At 37.8% G+C, this 26,136-nt stretch overlaps 1 protein-coding gene across 2 annotated transcripts; it reads right to left on the bottom strand.

Annotated features, from left to right (window-relative positions):
- Positions 1-670: 670 nt before the first annotated feature.
- Positions 671-25,857, bottom strand: onecut2 (one cut homeobox 2). 2 transcript variants are annotated; one of them, XM_083563731.1, is made up of 3 exons: positions 24,455-25,857; positions 17,180-18,879; positions 671-1,083 (listed from the first exon to the last, which is right to left on the bottom strand). In XM_083563731.1, the coding sequence occupies exons 2-3, from the start codon at positions 18,417-18,419 to the stop codon at positions 794-796; spliced, it is 1,530 nt and encodes a 509-aa protein (XP_083419857.1). In that variant the 5' UTR covers positions 18,420-18,879; positions 24,455-25,857; the 3' UTR covers positions 671-793. The 2 variants fall into 2 exon arrangements, with proteins under 2 accessions (XP_083419857.1, XP_083419858.1); XM_083563732.1 differs by having other exon boundaries at positions 671-1,080.
- Between the last annotated feature and the right edge of the window lie 279 nt (positions 25,858-26,136).

Below are 26,136 nucleotides of genomic sequence, written 5' to 3'. Positions count from 1 at the left end.
TCTAATGATTGAAGAACAATCTTAATGATCCATCGCTGCCCCCCCCCCCACAACACCCCTTCCCCCTTTTTTTTCTACATTTATTTTCTATTGCAAATGAGATGTGCTTTAAATTTGTGCTCATGTACTAATACCTGGCTGATCAAAATCATAGCAGTCTCTGTATGACTGTGTGTGTGTGTGTGTGTGTGTGTGTGTGTGTGTGTGTGTGTGTGTGTGTGTGTGTGTGTATGATGCGTATGATAATACGGGTGGTTGTGTTTGTTTCCTGAACGTTGCCATTAACTCTAATAGGTTTGTGCTTGGAAATTTCTCTACCTGTCAGCAGGACGATGTCGATTGAGATGTTTATTTACTAGCGTGAGGTTTCGGCTTTGCTAATGCATCGCTTCGTGGTTTCCTGCTCAATTCATGTTGCAGCTGGAGGTTTTTAGACCTGAAAACAAAGCTTACGTGAACGGATCTTTTCTTTGGAATGGATTACATGGCTTTGAGAAATCAAATATCTGGACGATTTTGTTACGTAGTGTTGGGAAATTGTTTGAACCCTAATGCCATTCAGTCTAATTGATAATGAATATGTTAATCAGAATGCTAATGAGCATGGTGATAAATATTTTTGCTAGTCTTGCCAGTAAGCAGCCCCGCCCCCTTCCTCACATCCACCCGATTTTTCTTCTTTGGATAACATTTTTGGTCTGGTGCACAAACCCCCCGCAATCCCAAACTCCTTCTTCTTTGCCCGAAAACCCCTCCCCCACCCCTGCCCGTAGGTTTTCCAGAAAAAAAAAAATCAGACTTTGGTACAAGTGCTGGAAGCGGACGAGGCTCCGCCGGGACTGCCTTCATCCATCCATTTGTCCAGACTCCGTCTGCGCGCATTCATGAAGAAGTTGCTAACAGTGCTCAGTTCCAGTCCCAGCTGCTGTGAAATGGTGATCTGCATCTCTTTGGACGGGCGCTTGTTCTCTTTGAAGATGGCCAGTAGCGTTCGCCGCTGAAGGTCGGTGAAAACCAGGCGTGATTTCTTTGGTGTATTGCTCCTCTCCTTGCCGGAGTCTTGCTCTTTTCTTTTGCATGCTTCTCCATGAGAGGAAGAAAGATGGAAAGAGAGAAGAGAGAAGGAGGAAAAAAAAAAACGTTATTATACGTCAATACATCTATGAAGTTTATTTTCCAAGAAACGAACATCTAATTTCATCACATTTGCGCTTTGGAGAGGGTGTAATCAGAAGTCATTAGAAAACGGTTGCTAGGCAACTACGCTCAGAATAAACTAGCTAACGGCCCGGGCCAATGATTTTCTTTTGCTCGCACATTCAGTCAATTTTATGTGACAGATATTGTAAAAGTGATGCCTGAAACACAACCAGACCCAATGAAGTATGGATATTTTTCTCCGATGTCTGGATGAAAGAGTGGTAATGAGACGTTCAAACGGCATGGACAAATCTTGCTCGGGTTTTCTCAAGAAAGTTTCCCCGTATACCGAATGTTCTAGGAAAATGATCTTCTCCTAACGTCACACGGAGTAGAGTTTAATTCTGTTCCTTAAAAGACGCAATATATTAACGTTTTTAGGATTTTTAGGTCCTATAGGGTCCTTCGGCTCTTCTCAGATCAATCGTCATATCTCACAGGAAACGTCCAGGATTATCTGAGGAGAAGTGAGATGCCCTTCAGGTAATTGCCTCCATGGCTGCTAAGATTCTGAGAACGATCTAGCCGGTGTGAGGAGATGCTGCAGGTTTTTTTTTAGTGCAGCCGGAGAGCTGTGTGCAGTTAAAGTGGCTTTAACACATGATCTCCTAGTCATTATCAGCCGAGGCCTGAGGGACACCGAGGCTCGAGTGAAAACAACACAACAGAGACGATGAGGAGGAAAAACAAGTAAGAAATACGACAAATGTATGTGTGTGAGTATGTGTGTGTGTATATATATATATATATATATAAATATATATAAATATAAATATATATAAAACCAATTAGGTGACGTGTCGAGATTTTAAATAAAATACTTTACAGTTTTACATTTTTACAGATATTTTTAAGGTTGAAAAGTTCATTTATAAAATAAATCAAGTTTTTCAAACGGTATTAATACAAATAAATTTTTTCTAAATATATATATCATCATAATCAGTTTTGCTGCCCAGTCCTAGTTAATTAATTAATTTTTATATATTAATTAAAATTGCTAGAAATTGATCATTATGCAGACCCAAATCTCTTATATTTATCAAATTATTATTTATTATTTTGCTTTTTTGTTCAGTATTGTTCACTGGTGTAGGAAGAAGTTCTGTAGAAGCAATAAACATGATTAGTTGATGCTTTAGAAAAACCCGGACTGCATTTTGTATTTTCTCTTTAAAAAGGTAAAAAACTTTAATTTCTTTTCTTAAACTCTTTTTTTTTCTTCTCCTAATATATTTTATTCAAAATATAAAAATACATCTATATCTGAGGACTGAGATTCGCTTCTAGGTGTGACCTGCTTTGTCTTTGCATCTAAAATAATCAATAATTATGCATGAATTTGAAACCGAAATAAAAAAAAATAAACCGGCATAAAAAAACAAAGAAACGTGAAAGAATACGACGTTCTAAACAGGTTCCAGTTTCCCAAACTTGTCATTTTTAACTGGTAGCGATGAACAATGATTAACGATGAGCGATACTGTATCAGCGTGCGGACTGGATCGGTGTCAGATCGGATTTAAAATCTTGTCTGATCCGATCACAATTATGACATAAACACCAAACATTTTGGCTTTCTATCGAGCAACATCTCGCTCTTCATATTTTTTCCCATCCGAATCATTCCCACAATGCGATGAAATACAATCGAGCCGCTTTCCGTGAGGACAGAAGGAAACATGAGAAGCGAGTTCTCCTGAACGGGCCTCGGTTCCCAGAATCCACCACAAAAATGGAAATGTGGAGATGTGTGTTTCACGTCGTCTGTGACAGTAACCGGTCGTGGAAAAGTGGATCGCTTGGATGTGACGCTGTTTTGCTTTGTGGTGGACGAATCGCTTTCTGGAATTGCGGGAACGTCTCGAATTGCCTCGGTATCAATAATTAAAGTGTCGCCAAAGGGATAAAAAAAAAAAAAAAGAAAAAAGGAACGAAATAGAGGCATAAAAACACAACTGTGGGGTGATGTGTGTATCCATGAAACTAATGACAGAATGATAAAGTGTAACCCGGAATGCTGCATCAGCTCCCCACCACCAACACCCCCCCTCATACACACACACACACACACACACACACACACACACACACACACACACACACACACGGTTTAAGATTTTATTTGATTACCTTTTGGAATTAAGTATGCACAAGTGCGGCCAGGCACGATCAATACAAATCAGGTTAAATGTGCAATTGAGTACAAAACCATTATGTAAGAGGAAACGGCGAGTAAGGGTGCAAATAAACACATGGCACGAGTGTGTGTGTGTGTGTGTGTGTGTGTGTGTGTGTGTGTGTGTGTGTGTGTGTGTGTGTGTGTGTTTGTGTATGTGTTTTAGGGGTTGCCTTGCTACTCTTCCCCCCCATCACATACCCACAAATCTCAAAATGGCAACACACACACACAAAGCAAAAGCACCCTAAAGGAAAGCACTGAAAACAAAGATGGCCGCCAAACCGAGACACGCAGACGGAGATTCGGTGACCCGCGAGCGCCCTGCCCCCGTCCTCGAAGTGCGCAGCGGAGCTAAATATTTGATAGAGAGAAATGCACACCGGCACCGTCTCCATGCTGCATGTATAATTCATGCGCGAAGCAAAGGTGCATAAACGGCATAAAAGCACGGCTGAGTGCTGAGGCCTGATTTCCGCCGTCTTCCGCTGCATCTCTGCCTTTTCCACTTGCTCACGCTTTCCTCCTTTTTTCTTTTCTCTTCTTCCTCGGACAATAATGACCTTTTCTCTCAGGCACGGACTTATATTTAATTCATGCAGACTGACCGCTTCTTTATCTTTCATCCCCAAATCATCCTGCGTTCTACTTCACCGAATGACATTTTATAGATTAATAAAATTGAACCGGTCGGTGATTCTTGTGATTCCGATTTTTTTAGTTCTCCGTCATCCTCCTACTGACAACAACAACTACAACATCTACAGCTTTATAACTGAGGATCTATAGTCTAAAGTGCTCTTTCAGCAGGAAACCTTAAACACTCAGTTTTGTACATCATTCTATAGATCACCACTTAATTAATTAACATTACTGTGAGAGAATAAACAGGTTCTTACAGGTTTTTTGGAGAATCTGATCCCATGTAGGAAGAAAAAAAAACAATCTCCAATATAGAAACATAATTATTCAATAATACAAGTAATTATTAATAATAATCAATTATATCTCACTGAGACCTACAGATTAAATTATTATACAAATAAATACATAAAGAATAATTAATTTTTTTTTAAATATTATACTTTAAGACAGCTTTACTACTAATTAAATTTTTACAAATAATAAACACAATTCTTCTCATTCCATTCATTGTTTGTTCTGACCAGCAGGGGGCAGTCGTGACCAATAATCCAGGCAGTAACATGAGCTTTGGTCGCCATTACTTATGCTCTCGTGTGTGGGTGTGTTTGAGCAGGAAAAATCCCCCACCGACACATCATTCTGTGTATTTATGATCATTTTTCATCTTGAGCAAGCAATACATAACCCTAGATTTTATACACACACACACACACACACACACACTCTCTCTCTCTCTCTCTTGTTCACATAGTAGATGCATTAAATGCAATATATTTAAAGTTCTCAGACAGAAGCGTCAATAATTCTCTTTTCACATTCTTTAAACACAGAAAGCCAATAAACGCACATCTGTCTGCAGAAGAAACGAGTGTGAATTCCAGCTGTTTATCTAATAAAGGTGCTCAGGAATCACTTCTTCACGTATTATCTGCAGAATTAAGGGTTTAATTGCGAAAGATAACCCCGAATGAGCTTGCTTTAAATCATGATGTTTTAATTATCTCACAGGAAAGACCAGGAAGAAAGGAATGAACGATAGCGATAATGAAGTGCGGTTTGACGGATATTTATTGCGTCTGGATTTCTGAATCTGTTCTAACAACAACAACAAAAAAAGTTTTTACCATCTGTACCATCTAAAACCTTTGAATAGTTTTCAATATACAATACGGATAAATGTGTTTACCGTTAACTTACGGTACGTTGTAGTGCTTTTCTTTTCTCTGAATGTCCTTCCACAAATATTTTTCCTCTGAGACGTTGAGGTTCTCTTTCAGTCTCATGCCTAGGTAGTAGTATTTCTCAGGTCTTTATTGACTTTCACGTACCCACGAAACCAGTATTTAGAATCTAATCCAATAATAATCCAATGATAAACCAAAGAAAAGGTTTGCCGTCATATTTGTTGCATTAGAGCCGTAATATTATTTCACAAAGTAGTGAGTTTGAAACGTGTCAAACATTTTTTCTATTCAGTTCTGTAATATATTTCCTGTTAGACAGACAGACAGACAGACAGACAGACAGACAGACAGACAGACAGACAGACAGACAGACAGACAGATAGATAGATAGATAGATAGATAGATAGATAGATAGATAGATACGACTTTATTGTCATTGCATTGTACAAGTACACAGCTACAAAATGCAGTTTGGCATCTACCAGAAGTGCAAAATTTAGCAATCGTGCAAAAAGTGCAAATAAAAATGTAGCATATTTACAGCAAGTAATATTATATTATATTATTATTATATATTGATTGTCTTTCTGAGAGAATAGACGACCACTCGAGTGATAGTGGACTTCTGAATGAAAGGTTAGGAGTTAAAATCCCAGCAAAACACCAAACTGCCACTGCTGGGCCCTTGAGCAAGGCTCAAAACTCTCAGGTGTAAAAATGAGATGATTCTACGTTCTACGATTCTCCGAGAGCCTTAACATCTGCTCTTTACACTTTAGTGTAACTGTATTATTACCAGACCTGCACCACCTTCGGCAGCAGGGGGGTAAAAACTTTTGGGCTTTTCTAAAGGGGTGAGGGTTACATCGATCTGATCAATACCGCCAGGTTTCCCTGGCCTTTCATCAAATGAGCAAAAGCTTCTCTCTCTCTCTCTCTCTCTCTCTCTCTCTCTCTCTCTCTCTCGCTCTCTCTCTCTCTCTCTTTCACGTCAGGTAGATCTTTCTCCTCTGCCAAATGTAAATCGATGTTCTACAGTAAGGGCATCAAACTCAGCTCCTGTTTAGAGAAAATAGAAAAGCGCTTCCTCGAATAAGCACACACGCAAACACGCTGAGCTCAATAATGACTTGAACCAGGTATTAAATGAGGTAGAAAAAAAAGCTTCATCGCTCCACACAACGATGATGTGAAGATCTAAATCAAGACTCAGACACACATTTCCTGATGGTTTGAAGAAGGGTAATTCATTGCAAGCCCGCGGTTCTTGTTTTGATTATTAAAGCCTGTAATGAATCCGGCAAACATGGTCAATATTCCGATTGTTTATCATAAGCGAAATATTCAAACAAAAATAAAAGTATATATATAAAAAAAAAATACAAAATGTACATATCTAAGCTCCACTGATAGACACATGGCCTGATGTACATTCTACAGGCCATGCTTTTAGACCTGGACAAGCTCTAACACATCCTTTACCCAACCTGCTTACAATTTGACCTCTAATGGATCTCTAAAATAAATAATATCAATAATATCAATTATAATAATCCTCCTGCTAGTCGCATGATTTCTTTTCCTACATCATCTGTGTCTCAATCGGCTCTCCCGGGATTCGGCCATTTTAAACCGTTCAGCACACTAGAAGGTTCGCTAAAGACAGGGAGCATCGGTGCTGACTCTGTTCCTTTACAGAAAATGGTGTCAATATATTCTGAGGTCTTTAACCAACTTTATCTATAAATAGCTCTTGTTGCTGTAGATCCCAAATGAGAGCGATTTATACTTTCTTTTTTTGCACACAAGATTTGCAAGATTGCACATTAAAGGCTAGACTAGCATTACAACAAATTTCCACCAGCTAGACTAGCATAACAACAAATTCCCACCAGCTAGACTAGCATAACAACAAATTCCCACCAGCTAGACTAGCATAACAACAAATTCCCAACAGCTAAACTAGCATAACAACAAATTCCCACCAGCTAAACTAGCATAACAACAAATTCCCACCAGCTAGACTAGCATAACAACAAAGTTTCACCAGCTAGACTAGCATAACATTAAATTTCCACTAGCTAGACTAGCATTACAACAAATTTCCACTAGCTAAACTAGCATAACAACAAATTTCCACCAGCTAGACTAGCATAACAACAAATTTCCACTAGCTAGACTAGCATAACAACAAAGTTTCACTAGCTAGACTAGCATTACAACAAATTTCCACTAGCCTTTAAAACAAATTTCCACTAGCTAAACTAGCATAACAACAATTTCCCACTAGCTAGACTAGCATTTAAAACACATTTTCAATATTTATATATATTATTGACGTATATTGATCACCACTGATTATATTAATATTAATGTAATATATATCAGTCCTGCTGTTGTTGATAAATGCCTGTGGTGATTTTTACAATCAGAATACGTCGTGTCACTGGAAACAAAATCTTCTTCCGAAACTTGTGGGAACCTGGGAACCTTATTTTCAATTTTATGCTGATTTTCAAGAAATAATTATAGAAATTCTGCCATATTTGTGTATTTGGGGATTATTATTTATTTCACATGGAAAATAAAAACCCCCACATAACTCTCGCCCTCTACCTCCCCATCCCTCATGCAAGACCTCCGATTAAACCCCCACCCCCCGAGCCTCATTCGAATCTCGTCATAAAATATGTATCTGTTACAGATTTGCAAGTGGAATTTGCAGTGTCTAATTTATCCCTAAATGTGGGATTTATTTTTGCAAAGCCCCTGAAGAAACTGCACAACAGTGACACCAAACAAGTCGGTGGTGTCCCCGTAATTGCCCCTTAATCTCACTTAAACAGTGGCAGATTTTTTTTTCTTGCATGATGCATGAAAGTGATTTTGTAACAAACATTAACGAAACAAATCGCTTTAATGCCTTTGGAATACGTTTCAGCTTGCACTTAGCAAAAAGTTGTCGTTTTTTGAGGGATAATTAGCATTCGGGAAGAGAGAGAAGTTTCCATCCGGATGGACGGATAGGATCCTCTTGTCACGAAGCGTCCCGGCTGAGAGAACATGAGCCTTTAGAGAGTCAGTTATAGCTCTGAATTATACATGGAGGTGTGCAGTCTAACCGGGACACGCTGAGAAAGCACAGCTCCTGTTCCATTTGTTTGCTGGATGTTTACTCGGGACAGAGACGGATCAACAAGAAAGAGGCGGATCACTATTTCTGACAGACTGCAGAAATATATATTGAAATAATTCTCTGGGCCAAAATAAAGCACGCAAAATTTACTGTAAATGTAAAGATTTTCTCTGTACTCGCACACATATATTGATAAAACACCAATCACCCATAAATATCCTGAGCACCTTCATGGAACATCTGATTTACGCTCAGCTACATCTACAAAACCAAATCGATGGCAATAAATGGCATCTAAGCACAGCATGCACTCCGCTTTCCAATAACGCAGCCCAGCCACTGCAGCGCATCGGTTAAGATACATGATAACCATAACGATCTCGATAATTTTCTGATAATTTACATTTTTTTCATTATAGCCAGATAAACCTGTTTTAAAAAATAATTAATCATTCATTATAATAGAATTATAATAGAATCCTTAATTATAAAAGAAAGCTCCGCCTTCAAAACCTCAAGCCACACCTTTTAGCAAACTGAACATGAAACATTTTTATGAATTGGAGTGTCTCAGAAACCACATCATGACGTCTGAGATACAGCCGTCTGGGGCGACGGTGTGATTCCAGGTAAACCCTTACTAGCTAAATACCTTGTTTGCTACATTACTAGCAAAACGGTCAAACTGCTAAACAGCTACATTTGTTCGAACTGCTTGACACTGTGGATGTGGAAGATATATAACACTTATTAACGCTGAGCAGGAAGTGTGTGTGAGTGAGAAAAAGGGAAAGGCTTTGGCTAGAAAGAGTGATGGGTGTTGGGTAATACAGGAGGAACAGGAGGAACAGGAGGGGGTGCCGGTGCTCCAGATCAATACTTCACCACAAAACATGATCAGCAATGATGTTTCCCTGATGAGTGAAACCTCCACATAATAGTCCACAGACACACACACATACACACTGGTGTAATACAGGTCAGTGTCGACTTTTAGATGAACGCACACACACACATGCACACACAGGAGGGGTTTTTACTCTCCGACTCTTCTTCATAAAGGCATCTCGGCTCGGCCCGTGGTATCACATCACCACCATGTGATTGGGACGAGCACTCTCTGCGAGCAGCCTGAGTGTGTGAGAGCGAGTAAAAAGGACTTGGTAAATGCATTACGTTGCAGCCTTGCACTTAGCTGTGTCATACTGTGCATATGCAGGATGTTGTTAATGTGCAGGCTGGGCACTTGAGACGACGCTGAGGAAGAGAAGCGGCAGAAACTGAAAGACAGAAAGACTCAAGGAGAAGGGAAGAAGACGAGCAGAGATGTGTGAGGGGCAGATAGGGATGCACTATGTGTGTGTGTGTGTGTGTGTGTGTGTGTGTGTGTGTGTGTGTGTGTGTGTGTAGGTATAAAACAGTCAGTAGCAGCATTCAAATAATCAACAATGGTGTGGGGAATCGGAGCTGCCACCAAAATCACAATTCAATTCTTCTCTAAAACCACAGCAAAGTGCTGGACATGCTCTTTATTTGTTTCTAATACATTCAATATTATATATAAATTTTTATGATGTCCGAAAACTTCTAGTTTTACCACTGAATACTTTTTTTTTCTTTTTAAATGAATAAATAATAAAACCATGCAGCTTGTCATGTGACCATGATTACTATTAATATAATAATATAATATAATAATAATTATAATGTATATAATATACTTAATATGTCCAAAATTTATTCAATATTAAATAAATGCTAATAAATAAATAAATAAATAAATAAATAAATAACTAAATAAATAAATAACTAAATAAATAAATAAATGATTGTCATGTGACCATAATAATAATAATAAGATTGAATCAATGGCACTTCTTATGTTGGAAACATTGTGCTGAACACTGGAGACTCCTTCCATATTTCAGAAATGTTCTATATGCATTTCCTTTTATTCCAATTAATAACCATACGGATTCTATGGAGCTGCACCACACAAACAAATCAAAGCCTTCTGACCAATCAGAACGCAGAATTCCTTGTCAGTTCTCTGGCATCATAAGAGTAAAAAAAAAAAAAAAAAAAAGAGCTGAGAGTTTGTTGGTGTATCAGCTTTCTTCAAATCCCGCATGTGCTTTGGCAGCACAATGAAACATCACCTGATCTCTGAGAGCAGACCCGAGGAGCAGAGCGAGGCGGCCATCGCTCACACGTTTCTCACTAATCGCACGGATAACGGGAAGTCTGAAGGTCTGGCGAAGGATCGCCACGCATGCACGCTCTCGAACACGTGATGATGTCAGCAGTGCAAAGGTTTGTTTGTGGACGGAGTTATCGCAGGAGATACGGCCAATCACAGACTTCACAGCGTGATGTAATAACACGGCTGGTGATTAAATCTTGTGTAAAACTCACAAAAAAAGCCAAAGAGGAGATCTACAGAAAACAGCCAGATCTAATCAGGCAAACACCAGACACTGTTTTTTTTCTTTAATCAATCAAACATGAAATTCAAGCACTTTTTCAGCATTTTATTATCTCAAGTAGATTAGACAATTTCATACTAGATCACAACATTCAGGTCCATTAACATCCAAAAACCGTCATATGGTTTAAAAGAAATGCTCAGGGGAAGAAAACTTCAACAACTTTACATTTTCCAGCTAGTTTAAATCAGATTAATGCAATCCAGAGTCACATGATGAAACCGGAACTAGAATAACTAATTAATTTTACAATTCTAAAGAAATAACTAAAAGATTTGACTCCACATTTGACTCCTTCTAAGTCTTTTCCATAATGTAATGGCATGATTATTAAAGTTTCGCTACACAGTGTAGATTGGGTTTCCACAGAGCTTCTTCCTGCATCAGAGTGAACGATTATGACGTAAATGAGCCAAATAATATAGAATAATTTTTACATAGGGATTCGAATCAGCATCTGACCTTTATAGCAATATTAATTCACTATTAAAATGTAAATAATATTTAACCGTGAATGTGCAATAAAAGTTGGTTAATGATAATATATATATATATAAAAAAATAACATTTATTGGTATTAACTAAGAAATTTACTTTTCAGCCCTAAAAACAGATCTGTACAATTTTTTAAACATTTTACAATTTAAATATTATAATTATAATTTAAAGCATTTCTTTAAAAATCTCATGTCACATCATGTTAATGGACTGTGGTTAGTTCTAATCTGAATTATTTTAAAAATATAATCAATAAAAATGATATAATGTGCAATAGAAATGTGTATTGTGGCACATGTGATCACAATATCCATATTTTATAGCCAGATCAGTCAGTCCTACACATAGATAGATAGAAAGATAGATAGATAGATAGATAGATAGATAGATAGATAGATAGATAGATAGATAGATAGATAGATAGATAGATAGATAGATAGATAGATAGATAGATAGATAGATAGATAGATTGTTGTTGTTGTTGTTTCCAGATCCTATGCATCACATGACTCTACACCTATATGAGTGAGACGAGCATTGAGCAGGATGACCTCTGACCTCCTTCATCTTAGCCCTGATGATATTTCTGTATTTCCCTCATTACCCCGTTACAGCGTGAACCGCTGGAGTAAAGCGAGACGACGTCTGCAGAGCGACGGCTCTCAGACGCGGCATCATTAAGTGCAGAGTAAAAGCCAAAGCCTGGCCTGATGTGAGCCTGATGTAAGAGTGAGAAAGGCGCGAGTCTCTCAGCACGTCTCCTCTGATAAAATCATGTTTTGAATCCAGCACTCTGCTCTGCTGTTTGCTGACAGCAACGAGCTTGATCTCTTTTCTCTCTCTCTCTTTTCTCTCTCTCTCTCTCTCTCTCTCTCTCTCTCTCTCTCTCTCTCTCTCTCTCTCTCTCTCTCTCTCTCTCTCTCGTTTTTGCTTTTAAAGTAGCTGAGAGACCAAAACTTTCCCCTTTGCTCCTGTCCAGCGTGTGTGGACAAATACCCCGCTATCACAAGACGAATCAGAACAGCACTGTTTGACCGGGTTCAAGAGATAAACGGAAAAAAATAAACAGGAGAAAATGAAGATTGCGCTTTGTCTTCACAGCAAATAAATTCACGAACGCCTTAAACTTTAGAGACACCGATGAATGCTGTAGGACAAGAAACCGAATAAATTAGAGCCCTTTTTTTAAGACTCAAAGTCAAATATTAAAAAGTAACTCATAATACCAAAAAACACAATACAAACATGCATACGTTTTATTTTTCGATGTATGACTATAGACGGAAACAATTCCTTTAAAACCCACACCTTTATAAAGAACAGTGTAGACACATTCACATGCTGTTTAGCAGGTGAACATTTCATATATGATAAAAGGTAGTATTCTGTATTATATCTATATAGTTATAGCGGTATATAATTGTATATCTAAAGCATATTGTGGTTTATATAATAATCACAATGTATCATATATCTTATAAATTGTATACTTATATAAATATATTATATACTTATATTCTCACATACATTGTGTCTTACGCACATCTTGCACGTATAAAATTTTTTTCATTTTAATATATAGATCTTTATATACATATATATATATATTTGTACTCATGACAATGTATTTATAAGTTGTACTTATATTTACATATTTTTCTGACTTCTGGTGGATGCAAAACTGCATTACGTTGCTGTGTAGCTGAACTATAAAATGACCAATAAATCTGTCTGTCTGTCTGTGTGTGTGTCTGTCTGTCTGTGTGTCTGTCTGTCCGTCCGTCCGTCCGTCTGTGTGTCTGTCTGTCTGTCTGTCTGTCTGTCTGTCTGTCTGTCTGTCTGTCTGTCTGTCTGTCTGTCTGTGTGTCTGTCTGTCTGTCTGTGTGTCTGTCTGTCTGTCTGTCTGTCTATTATTACTGTTATATTATTACATTATAATTAAATGCTAACTAGCAAAACACATCTTTTTTAAATCCTCCATACTGTACAGTAGATAATTAGGCACTCTTTTGGAATCAAATCTTCTCGTTTTGTTCTGAATACCCTCTGTTTTAAAGAAGATATCGTCCTGTGTTATTCACACCGAGCTTGCATGTGAACGTGTCTCACAGAGACCCGGACCTCGGATCTCACACGACCAGTGCCTTGACCCTTTTTTCTGAAATCATGATATGTGTGTTTTGGCTCCTCGGTTTGCTCCCATGTGCTATTTCCAAACTCATCCCTAAAAGGCTCTTGAAAAAAATCCATTATGGTCATTAACAGAGAACAGATCCTCTCAGATCCTTCAGATTGGAACGCGAGAGTCGTGCAAGGCAGCGGTGTGAAGGTCACGAAGGAGATGTTTTTACAGCCTGTTCTCGTTTCTTTTCTATTCTATTGCTGTTGTCTGAATGCCAGATTGTGCCATTATGAACAACAAGCGATTAAAGAAAAACGTCCCCGTATCAGCCCTGCTTTCTCCAGAGCTCTATCGTTTCTCCAGACTTATTCAACTTAGGATGGATTTGTAGTTTGTATATCTTACAGATGTTCAATAACTCGGATTATTGTTTACTTTCAAGCATCAGTTATCACCAGATTACTTTAATGAAATGTCTCTGAAGCTCTAATTTTCCTTCAGGAACAAATGAACAACTTCTGATCTTGGACAAATTGTTGGAAAAGAAAAACAAACAAACACCCAAAGCAGATAGACCACAACAGTAAACTTCTACACGGAGGGGATTTTCTCTGTGCAGTTAGACAGAGAGGTGAAAAACCCCTGTCTATCAGCTTTCCCGGAAGAAGAAGAGATCCAGGATCCGGTTCCAGATCAATGAAGTCCACACATTTGTGCTATTGTTGCCAACATTAATGCCCTTTTAATCTTTAGAAGATTACCCCTGATCGATCCATGAGGCGTTCGGCTACATCAGATTTGTTGGAGAAAAAAGTGTCATAACCAGGCGAGATTGAAAGCCGACACATGCAGGAACGATAACAATAAACCCGGAAGTAGTGGTGTTTTTTTTCTTTACGCCTCTCTTGCTTTTTTTTCAGACTCCAGTGCCGGAGCGAGCAGGATCGTGTCCTGTACATGTTCACTTTTAGGTTGTACTGAACCGAGGTTGTAGGAATCACATGTTAGTCTGATGGCACAAGCCTGAGCTCTTTAGGGGGCAAAAAATTAAGGACATTAAACAGTACCATTCCATATCACTAAATTGGGGAGGTCTTCTCACTGCTTTTTTTATATAGCTACAGTAAATAATGTGATTAGCCATATTAGCAGCATAGTCTGATTCTAGTAACGTTTTTATACATTTATTCTGTTTTCAAACAAAAAAAAATTTAAAGCATAAAATGATGCAATACATTACATAATAAAATAAATGAGAGCTTCCAAGTAGCCCTGTATTATTTATAATATGAAGAAGGTCCATGCTAGGTACTTCCATCAAGGTGTTTATTCCATTCGTATTTCCATATACTATTTATAAACACATTAGTTTTAATTATTACTATTTTCTATTTATTTATTTAGCTTTTACTAAGACATTATTTTCTCAAGAAGCAATTTTTAGGGGTCCAAGCACCAAACGCTCTTCTATAGTTTGGGGGTTTTCTTTTTTTCTTAATTGTTATTATTATTTTGTTTGTTTTTTGACCCTGACAATACCAGAATAGGAGGAAAGCATCCTGTCTAGTAGAACCCGGACATTCACTACAGTAAAATAAGAAGCAATTCAAAACTTTATGTTAGGTTTTAGGTGACCAGTGAGAATTTTTTGCTGTATCAAGGTACACTTCTCCTTTTTTTATTTTATATCATTGCATGATGAAATGATATGCATATCACTCTATACTAAAAAATATTATACAGGGTTCAGGTTTTGCACATTTTGCCTGGTTAAAAACCCCAATAACCTTTTTTTTGTTTTGTTTTGGGTTTTTTTGTACGAGGTCACGCAGAGAGCTCTATCAATAATTCATCGGGCCGCAGCAGCTTCTGCTGCTTCTTTTCAATTCCCCCTGCCTGCCTTTCGCCCATCACATAATACCATCCAACCCCCCCTTCTAACCCCACAACCCCTTCAAAAAAAGAAAGACAGCAGCAGACTCCACCGCCATCTGCAAGACTGAGATTTCAATATCTCCGAATCCCATAAAATAAAACGTTGAGGTGCTTCATTTTTATTATTATTATTATTATTATTATTATTATTATTATTATTATTATTGTTGTTATTATTGTTATTATTCTTATCATGGCAAAGCCTGCATGTTTGCTGGATCTCAGTGGATGTCTCATGACTGACCCTTTCTCTATGTCCGTCACTACAAGCACCACTTAATTATCTATTTGTGTTTTGGCATGTCATTTACCTGCTATGCTATGTTTTTTTCTTTATAATTGTGTACCCTATACACCTAAATCATGTTTTAATCAATATCCAGTGTAAAAAGGCACAATTCTACAAAGAATACAAAATAAAAAAAAAAGTGTATACAAAATTGATCAAGTCTTCCAAAGCATCCAAAGTGAAGAAACCCAGATCCAAATTCTACCGATCAGCCAGTACACCTCTATTCAGCACCACTGCCATGAAAACAATCTGCTCATTCGAACAAATAGCCTCGAGATGGTAAAATGGTGAGGAACAATTATGATACTATGGCACAAAATTATTGTAAAAATTGAATGCAAAAAAAAAAAAAAAATTATAATAATATTTTCGACTTTTTATATTATATGGCTGGATATTCCAGTGTTTTCTTTCAGATGAACAAAGGAAAAGAGAATGTTGGGGATGTGGTGTGTCGCTAGAGGGGGCAACAACCAAGAGAGAGAGAGAGAGAGAGAGAGAGAGAATTTGCCCCCTTCTCCACATGACAATCGACAACACTATAAACCTCTTCAGGGTATCCTTTAAAAAAAATACAACACCCAACACACACCTTTTTATAGACAGCCTCAGAAACACACTCGCCTACTAGAACATCAGCTCAATCAACAGTTTATATACTGCTTATTCATTTCTCAGATTTTATAAAGCAACTGAATTGTAATTTTTAAAAGAAGGAACGAAAGAAAGAAAGAAAGAAAGAAAGAAAGAAAGAAAGAAAGAAAGAAAGAAAGAAAGAAAGAAAGAAAGAAAGAAAGACGCGGTTTCTGCGAAACGTCAATAACAGGATTATACCATACAATTGTGTGTGTGTGTGTGTGTGTGTGTGTGTGTGTGTGTGTGTGTGTGTGTGTGTGTGTGTGTGTCGCACCGTATTTTAGAGTCTACACTAAAATCCTGACTGAAAATTAAATAAACAAATAATTAAAGAAATAAAGAAAAGAAAAGAAATATAATAATAATAATAATAATAATAATAATAATAATAATAATAATAATAATTTCCAATAAATGAATAAAGAAGTTAAAAATCAATCACGACCAAAAATAAAACCCCAAGCAAAATAATCAATAAAGCAGGAAAGCCTTTCCCCCAAAATAATGTGATTTAGTTTATTTAGTTTATATATAATAATATATAAAATTCTACATGCATTCCAATAAACTGAGCTCTCGAATTAGTGAACATTTATGAAACGCTGTTTTCTTTCTTGTCGATCAATACTGATCGTAATCATCGACCAGGGAAGGTGTTCAGTAAATATTTATATATAAAAAAATTTAATAAATAAAAACGTATTGCAATACTAAATTGTATCGATTATAATAATAATAAATATATTATTATTATTATTATTATTAGGCAATCAGTGCATTAATATTGAAATTCAGCCCAAAATAATTTTGTTTTTTTTTAAAAAGTGAAGAAGAAGAAGAAGCTAAAAGCCTTTGTTTCTTTTTACCTGCAAGCCTCAGCGCGGACATCCTCTGGAACTCGGGCTCCTGCAGCCACTTCCACATGCGGCGGAAGGTCTCCCGGCCCGATTTAAGTTTACTCCACGGCTTGGGGTTGCGCAGCAGGTCGGACAGCGTGCCCTGGGAGCGACACAGCACCCGCTGGGCGAAGATGGCCTGCGGGATGCTGTAGCGCTTCAGCTCGGCGGTGATGCGCTGCGCCACTTCCTTGGTGTTGATCTCCTCGAGCTGCTGCTGGTGCTGCTGCTGCTGCTGCTGCTGCTGATGATGATGATGATGGTGCTGCGCCCCCGCGCCGCCGTTGCCGGAGGAGGAGGAGGAGGATGAGGAGGAGGGCGGCCTGTCGCGGCCGGACGCCGCCAGGACAGGCGCATGAGGGTGTGGGTGGTGCACCGCGGCGCCGGGGTGCATGCCGTTGAGATGCGGCGGCATCATGCTCGCCACAGGCCCGCCGAGGCCCCGGGACAGGTGCTGCTGGTCCGCGCGGGCCAGCATGGCCGCGTGCGCGTCAAAGTTGGAGCCCAGCATCTTGTCGTGGCCGCCGCCGGCGTTGCCGCCGTAGCCATGCAGGCTCTGCTGCGCGCTGTGCACCGAGCCCAAGCCATTCCCGAGCGGACTGAGGCTCGGCGCCACGCTGCTCATGTCCTTATGGTACGCGCTGTAGAGGTTGTTCATGGCCGGAAGAGCCCGGTCGTCGCGCATCAGCGTGAAGCTCCCGCTTACGTTGCCCGCGAGCCGCTGGTGGTGGTGATGGTGGTGATGATGGTGGTGGTGATGGTGCGGATGGTGGAACTTGTCGGAGACCGTGGAGATGGGCGGTAAAGGTTGCAAGGGGGTCAGCGTGGTATAGGTGCCGCTCATGCCCATGCCGGGGGGCGACGTGTCGCAAGGCACGCTCATGCTCATCCCGTGATGGAGCGGCAGGGACAGCTCGCCTCGGTACTCTCCTGCGCCCTCCAGGATGGTCGCCATGCCGGACACCATGGCCGAGCGCGACGCCAGGTCCTGGTGTATCCGCAGCGACGACGTGGACGAGGTGGACGTGGTGGTGCTGCTGCTGCGAGCGTGATGCGGGCTGTGGCCGCTCATCAGCTCGTGCTCATGGCCGCCGGTGCTCAGCGCACCGTGCAGGCCGCCCATGCCGTCCATTGTCATCTCCGGGTTCATGGCGAAAGCATCCAGATCCTCCTTGGCCAGGCATCGATAGGCGTTGTAGGCAGTCTTCATTCAGTCCATTGATGTATATAAAGCTTCCTTTTTTTGGTTTGTGTGTCTCTGTGCACAGGAATGATTTTTTGTATTTTTTTTTATAATTTTCTTCTCTCTTTCTTTTTTTAAGGCCTCTCGGGTTTTTTTCCTCCTCCTTTTATAAATAAATAAAAACAATATCTCCGGTGTGTCTCAGACGGGCCAGCGCTGATTTCTCCCCATGTCCGACCCTCTCCTCCTCCTGCGGATTCTGCTCGAGCAGCTGGATTTGTCCAGGATGGGATTTGCTCTGCTTACTTTTGCTGCAGCCAACCCTGATGAAATGGGCGGGGCTTGCTCTATTTTTCCTCTTTTTTTTTTCCTCTTTGAAGGACAGCTTGGTACAACAAATCACATTGTATTGTAGGGGGAAAGCCCCGCCTTTTCTTGGCCTGTTGTCCAATCACCGAGCTTGTGTGGAGATTTGAGGTGCAAGGTTCTGCGATGGAGAGGCAAAATAGTAAAGAAAATTGTAGAATTAGTCCAATTTAATTGTTGGTTTCAGTAATAACTGATGTGCGATATATGTTCTAAGAATGACAATAAAAAAAAAAGAAAAGCATAATTGAGTTGAATTGTTGCCTCCACATTCACCAGAATATTTATTTATAAGAAAAAATAAAACATTTTCACATTAACCTCATTTTAATTTCAATTCTGGATGTTTCATTCCTAATGTGTAATAGTTTTTCAATTAACATGCAGTAAATCTATACAGAATAATAATGTTCATGTTTCAACATGCTTTAATAATTATTTATACTGTTTTATATATTTATATATCAGATTCTACATTAAACTCGCAAATATCTTGATGCACTTTGGGGACACTTGCCAGTTGCTTGTCCATTTTTATAAATGAAAGTGTGTGTGCTTGGTTTATTGGAGTCCCAGGACACTAAGAAAACTCCAGCCGGTTGAGGAGGAACAGATTTGCTCATGCAGGCCGGTTGCTCTGGAGGTTGAGCAGATGCGGCTTTTGTTTAAATGAGCCTGTAATTAAGGACGAAGGGACAGAAGTCTGAAAAGCGTGACCTATTTTTTTGTCTTTTGATCAGCTGTCAAAGGACGAGCAGGAGGGGAGGGACATCACACTGAGACACTTGGAGAGGACAAAACGGGATGAGCAATCAGGGGGAAAAACCCGGCAAGAAAACTTTGACTCACAGAGACAGAGGACAGAACATGAACCTCTGGACTGAGCTTGTTTGTGCTACAGAATGCAATCACACAGTCACGTGAGAAGCTCATGACCACGTCCCGCATCACAACATAGCTATAATCAATATTATTTCATTCATATACTTTTTTTTTTCTTTTTTAAATATCTATGATATTTGAGATCCTGAATCCATGCAAAGATCAGAAAGCTCTAGAAAAAAATCCCCCCAAAAAACAGTGCTGCTGCTTTTAACAATTTAGTTACAAAAATTAGGGGGAAACAATCAAACTAATAAATAGCGGTCTATTTTTACTTTATTATTTTTTATAAAAGTGCCACTATACATTTTTTTCTTCAATGGATAAATGTGTCTTTGATTAACTTTAGGACTTCATCGAAAAAAAAACAACAACAAATATTCGATACTCCAATATATGATTTGTTTTTGTGAGTGTAACTACATCTGTTTTTAATGAGATTTAAAACTTTACAAAACAATGCAAAATATCTTTTTTACAGAGTATTTTGAAGTCAACATTCATATGAGCTTAGAGAAGTAAAAATCAATACAGAGAAGTTACAAGAAATACAATATATAGTGAAGTTCATTTCGGAATATTTCTATAAAATTACCTGACAAAAAAAGAATAATATATAAACAGCTGTTTAAATAGGAATTACAGCCTTCACCCGGTGATTGTTTATTTAATGCCTTAAATGAGATAAAACGATTTAAAATGAGACTAAATGGTTAAGTTAAGGTACTGAGTCTAATCCAAAGATCAAACAAGGTGTGTGAAACTTCAATTTGGAACAGTTTCTGTTTTTTTTTTCTCTTCCATTCTTCATTTTTTTGTCCTCTTTCAGGCCATCTGCCATGTTAAGTGCAGCTTTATTGATCAGAGTCCTGGCGGACCCCACGCTGATCTATACACACACACACACACACACACACACACACACACACACACACACACACACACACACACACACACACACACACACACACACACACACACACACACACACACACACACAATCCCCCACCTTTTATTTTTTTCATGGGTGATGACGCTCTTCCATGCATATGCACAGCTACAGTTCTGTCACGAGCGCTACGGGGTAAGTCTGTCTGCCTGTCTGTCTGTCTGTCTGTCTGTCTGTCTGTCTGTCTGTCTGTCTGTCTGTCTGTCTGTCTGTCTCGCGGACATTCGTTTGCTATTTTTTTAACATTACTTTTACGCGTCCAAAAAAGGGAGAGGGATTTTTACATCAAAACCGGTGACTTGCTCTTTCAGGCAATCTCTCAATCTCACACATTCTATACACATGTACACACACACACACACACACACACACACACACACACACACACACACACACACACACACACACACACACACACACACACACACGCGCGCGCACACGCACACACGCACTCACGCACACACGCTGATTGTATTGCGTTTCGGAGCTCGGTGTAAATTTAGACACGTGTCTATAAAACTATTTGCAGGTTATATTTGTGTCTGCTGAATCAAAAGATACATTAAATTGCAATACACTATATTATATAATTACTCAATTATGTAAATTTACCACACTCCCATACGTCATCGTTATTCCCTCTTTCTAATATATCGATTGTCGTAAATATCGAAGATTTTGTTGATTAATGACACGGGGTTATTTATTTATTATTTCTTTTTTTGCTTAAAATGATTACTAGGAATTGAGATATATTCATGTACAATCTAATCGTTTGCCATAATGGTAATATTTGTCATATTGATTTTTTTTCTTATTGATAAGAAAACTAATATTTTTGCTAAACATTCAATTATTCTAAACATCACATTTCTGAGCTCTTTTAGGTCAAATTAACTATTTTTCCCCAACACTGGATGCTAAGGTTAAATTTAATACATTAATAATTTGAATCTAATACTATAATATAATCAGCCCATACCAGACTTGAATCCAGTTTCATGCGCATGTATTTCATTTATTGTTTTCATCCGATAACTTTGTTGTGGAATAGAGTGAAGAGAAAACAGAGAGGAAAAGAAAATTGTTGTAATAAATATGTCAAGCTTTAGATTCGGTTTGGTTCATGTTATAAATCAGTATTATTTATTAATATTATTATTAGAATGATGCAAACTTTCCGTGTTTGATTTTGTGGTTGCTTTTTAACAGAAAAGGTCAATATCTAATATCTGGTTAATTAATCAAATAATGACAGCCGATTTTTGTCAAATTTGGGGTTAAAGTCATTCATTTGAAGTCTTGAGCAAAAAGAAAGTAAGAAAAACTGAAATTAATGTCAATTTTCTTTTATTTATGTAAAATTAGACTTCATTGATCTTGCTGTTATTGGTATTATTATTATTATTATTATTATTATTATTATTATTATTATTATTATTATTATTATTATTATTAAAAGTAGTAGTAGATTTTTGCCATACATTTATTTACATATTAATTTATTTTATGAATTAATTAATTAATTTATTTATTAATTTATTAATTTATTTATTTATTTGTTCATTTGTTTATTTGTTTATTATATAAGCACTCCAGGCTGATGGTTCTACTTAGCACTGATTTGTGTTAGTAACTCGTAAATCCCATCAACTCTCTCTCTCTCTCTCTCTCTCTCTCTCTCTCTCTCTCTCTCTCTCTCTCTCTCTCTCTCTCTCTCTCTCTCTTAATCTCTCTGTCTCTCTTTCTCTTTATCTGTCTCCAGCTTTCACCCTTTTCTTCATCACCCTATCTCTATTTAATGACATTTAAGAGGTTGGGTTTCAGTTCTGCTCAGGCGATTGATTAACAGTTGATTAACGTGCATTTACACTCACAAGAAACAGTGCAGCTGCAAACATCAGGCCAAACCCCCTCTTCCTGTTTTCAGTTTTTATTTGTATATTATTTTACCATTCTTCTTCTTCTTCTTCTTCTTCTTCTTCTTCTTATTATTATTATTATTATTATTATGATTATTATTATTATTATTATTATTATTATTATTATTATTATTATTATTATTATTAATACAGTTAAACTAGAATGTAAGTTATATTATAATAAAACCAATAATAGTAATAATAATAATACTACAAATAATTATAATATATATTTATAATTGAAATAAATGTAATAATTAATTTTTCTTTAAAAGCACAGAGATTTGGGGGAAATGTGCCATGTTCAGGCACCAGTGACTCTCTGGATTTACTGTAAATATCACTGTAAAGATCTGCTGACGAAGCATGTAGACGAGAGGAGGGTAAATACAGCTTGAAAGCGTAAATAAAATAATAAGAAAGAAGAAAAGCGATCCAAAACAAAGGGAGGTTCGATAGGAGGCTCGATCATGGCTGCTTTCTGTCTCCTGCACTGAAAATCCTGGAGCTGTGAAGAACAGTCAAGTTCTGTGGAGCAGATTTTCTTTTTAAGAAGGAGATGATTCTCACACGTTGAGTAAGATTCAGAGACTCTGAATAAAATGCTAAATCCAAGATGTATACATCCTGGAGAAGTTTCTAAAGCTCTGGAGAAGATCTGTAAAGTCGGTGGAAGTTTTAATGCTCTGGAGAAAATCTGTGAAAATCCTCAAAACAAGATTCAATTCTGCACACTTAGAACTAGATTCTCTGTAGGAACTGTGTAGAAGATTAGAACGCTCTTGGGAATATCCGTAGAGTCTGTAAAAGCTTCAGCGCTCTGAAGAAGATCTGTAAACTGTGATGAAGTTTGTGCTTTCAAAAATATTCTATTGTGCAAACAGAAGTAGATCCTAATGTCTCTAGAGAAGATTTGGACCTTCTAAAACACTCTAGATTAGGAAACTCTGACGGAGCTATGAATACTTCAGAGATACATTCTAAAGTTTTGAGGATTGGAATGTTCTTCAGAAGAGTTTAACATTTTGGATGAGATTATTTGAGAAAGTTTTGAACACATTCTGAAAAGTTTTCCAGAATTGATGAATGATGATTACTGTAGTTATGAACAGGTTTGATGTTTTATATTTAAACGGAACCAGACACGCCCAAGTTACATCTAACAGAGGTTTTTCGAATTCCTTCAAAACAGAAAAAGTAAAAAATTGTAAAAAAAAAAAAAAAAAAAGATTCAAACCCCAAAGAAAAATCAGAGTTTCTGAAGAAAAATGTGGACATTCTGGAAAAGATTAACAAATTATAAAGAAGAAAAAAACACAATAAAGAACTTTTTCTAACTCTTTGAAAAAAATGTTTTGGAAGTGTCAGAGAGGATACATTGATTTTCTTTTAAAACCTTTCAGACTTATTACATTATTTCAAAATAAAAACTATTCATGATGAAAACGCCAGCACATATATTGTACTCAAACATGGACAAAAATATAAGATGTTTGTTTGTTGCAATGGGTCCACATTGATGCATTATTATTATTATTATTATTATTATTATTATTATTATTATTATTATTATTATTATTATTATTATTATAAACAAACAGATCATCAACGATTAATTACAATCATTTAATCCGCAGTATCAGTAGTTTTTTTTGTCGTTCGTTGAAGGTTATTCTGTCTTACAAGTTGGAACATCAGAGGCAAAAGAATGTAAGATTACGAAAGGTCAGAGGTCATGGCATCATGATCGTTCACATTTGCATGGTCCAGATCTATTTAGGATTGAATTATGAGATTTTTGTAAAAAAAAAAAAAAAAAACAAAAAAAAACCACAATAACTCAAAAATACTTAAAAAGTAAAAATATATATTTTACAAAGACCAACAACAGAAATGAAAGCAGAAAAGTCTTTAGTCAGGAATAAATCTCAGCTTATTCTTACCTGATGAGAGGATCGTTTATAATCGTTTGTTATTTCACCCAAAAATCCAAATTCTTTTTTTTTTTCGATCCGTCCTGGTTTTGGATCTGGTTTGCAAACGAATGTCCAGCCTGGTGAGACTCAGCGTATCGACTCGTCCTGTTAAAGTGAGGATTTAATCCGAAGCACATTAAAGCCTCTCAGCAGGCCTGCAGTTGTAAGTCGGCCTGAATGTAAGTGTAAATATGTCTCCAACCTGCGACTATAAACACAATCCATTCAAAGTGATGGTCATATTGATTTCTTCTTTCGGAGTGATTGAAGCCGTGCTAAGAAGGCCTCGAGTTAATTAATAACTAGCCACGGTTTGCATATACACACACACACACACACACACACACACACACACACACACACACACACACACACACACACATACACACACGCGCACACACACGTTCTAATGGTATGCACGTCTTTTTCAAAAATGAAAGAGTTTAAACATCAGTATTAAATAAATTGTGTTGTAATATATTTTGACTCGTTGTGTCTGAATCTATATGCATGTATCTATGTGTGTATATGTGTATGTGTGTGGAGGCTTTTTGTGTACAGTGTGTGTGTTTGCCTAGTGACCTTTGCCCCCTGGCCTTTAACCCCTTTATCACAGCCCACCAAACACACACACACCTTCCAGCACTGGTCAGCTTTTTTTTACACGTCTTGCAAATCTCTGCTAATGTTGCACAAGACAATGAGGCAATGTGTGTATATATATATATATATATGTGTGTGTGTGTGTGTGTGTGTGTGTGTGTGTGTGTGTGTGTGTGTGTGTGTGTGTGTGTGTGTGTGCACCCCTCACGTTTCAGCAACTATTTATTACGTTATCAGGGAACAATACAATAGAACTGAAACGTGGATATATTTTAGAGTATCAATGTGCAGTTTGTGTATCAGTACAGATTTACTGTCCTCTAAAAATAACAACATACAGCCATTACTGTCTAAATAACTGCCCACAAAAGTGAGTAAACCCTCAGTGAACATGTCACAACTGTGTCCAAAGTGTGAATATTGTGTGTGAGCACCATCGTTATGTAGCACTGCTTTAATCCACCTGGGTGTGGAATTCACCAGAGCTGCACAGGTTGTTGCTGGGATCCTCTTCCCCTCCTCCATAATGACATCACAGAGCTGCTGGATGTTAGACACATGGAGCTTCTCCACCTTCGACTTGAGGATCCCCAAAGGTGCTCAATAGTGTTTAGGTCTGGAGATTTACTTGGTCACTACATCACCTTCATCTTCAGCTTCCTCAGCAAGGCAGATGTTATCTTGGTTTCATTTCTATAGTGTTGTCTCTTAAAAAAGATACGCTAAAAGAGTTGCTGAAATGTGAAGGGTGTACTCATTTCCACATTTTTTTCATCTCATTTACATATGTATATATACACACACACACACACACACACACACACACACACACACACATATATATATAAAAATGAGTTCAGAAAGACAGAAAGAAAGTGAAAGGTACAAAGAGACAGAATAGAGAAATTATTAGGAAGACACTGTGACACTATAAATGAGATGAGAGAATCTAGACATACGAACAAGGGGACATACAGACAGTGAGACAGTTGGACAGACAAAGAGTAAGTAAAGCAGACAGTAAATAATGAATAGGATTGTGAGAC

The sequence above is a fragment of the Silurus aristotelis genome (genome assembly GCF_946808225.1).
Source record: "Silurus aristotelis genome assembly, chromosome: 16".
Lineage (NCBI taxonomy): Eukaryota > Metazoa > Chordata > Actinopteri > Siluriformes > Siluridae > Silurus > Silurus aristotelis.
Note: the sequence above shows the minus strand (reverse complement) of the source record. Positions and strands in the feature narration are given on the sequence as shown.

What these genes read in the sequence shown, in the direction of transcription:
- onecut2 (XM_083563731.1), bottom strand. Translation starts at nt 18,419, where the DNA reads ATGAAGACTGCCTACAACGCCTATCGATGCCTGGCCAAGGAGGATCTG. An exon ending in GTCCGCGCTGAGGCTTGCAG is followed by an intron (nt 1,084 to 17,179) that starts GTAAAAAGAAAC and finishes CCTCTCATGGAG; the next exon opens with AAGCATGCAAAAGAAAAGAG.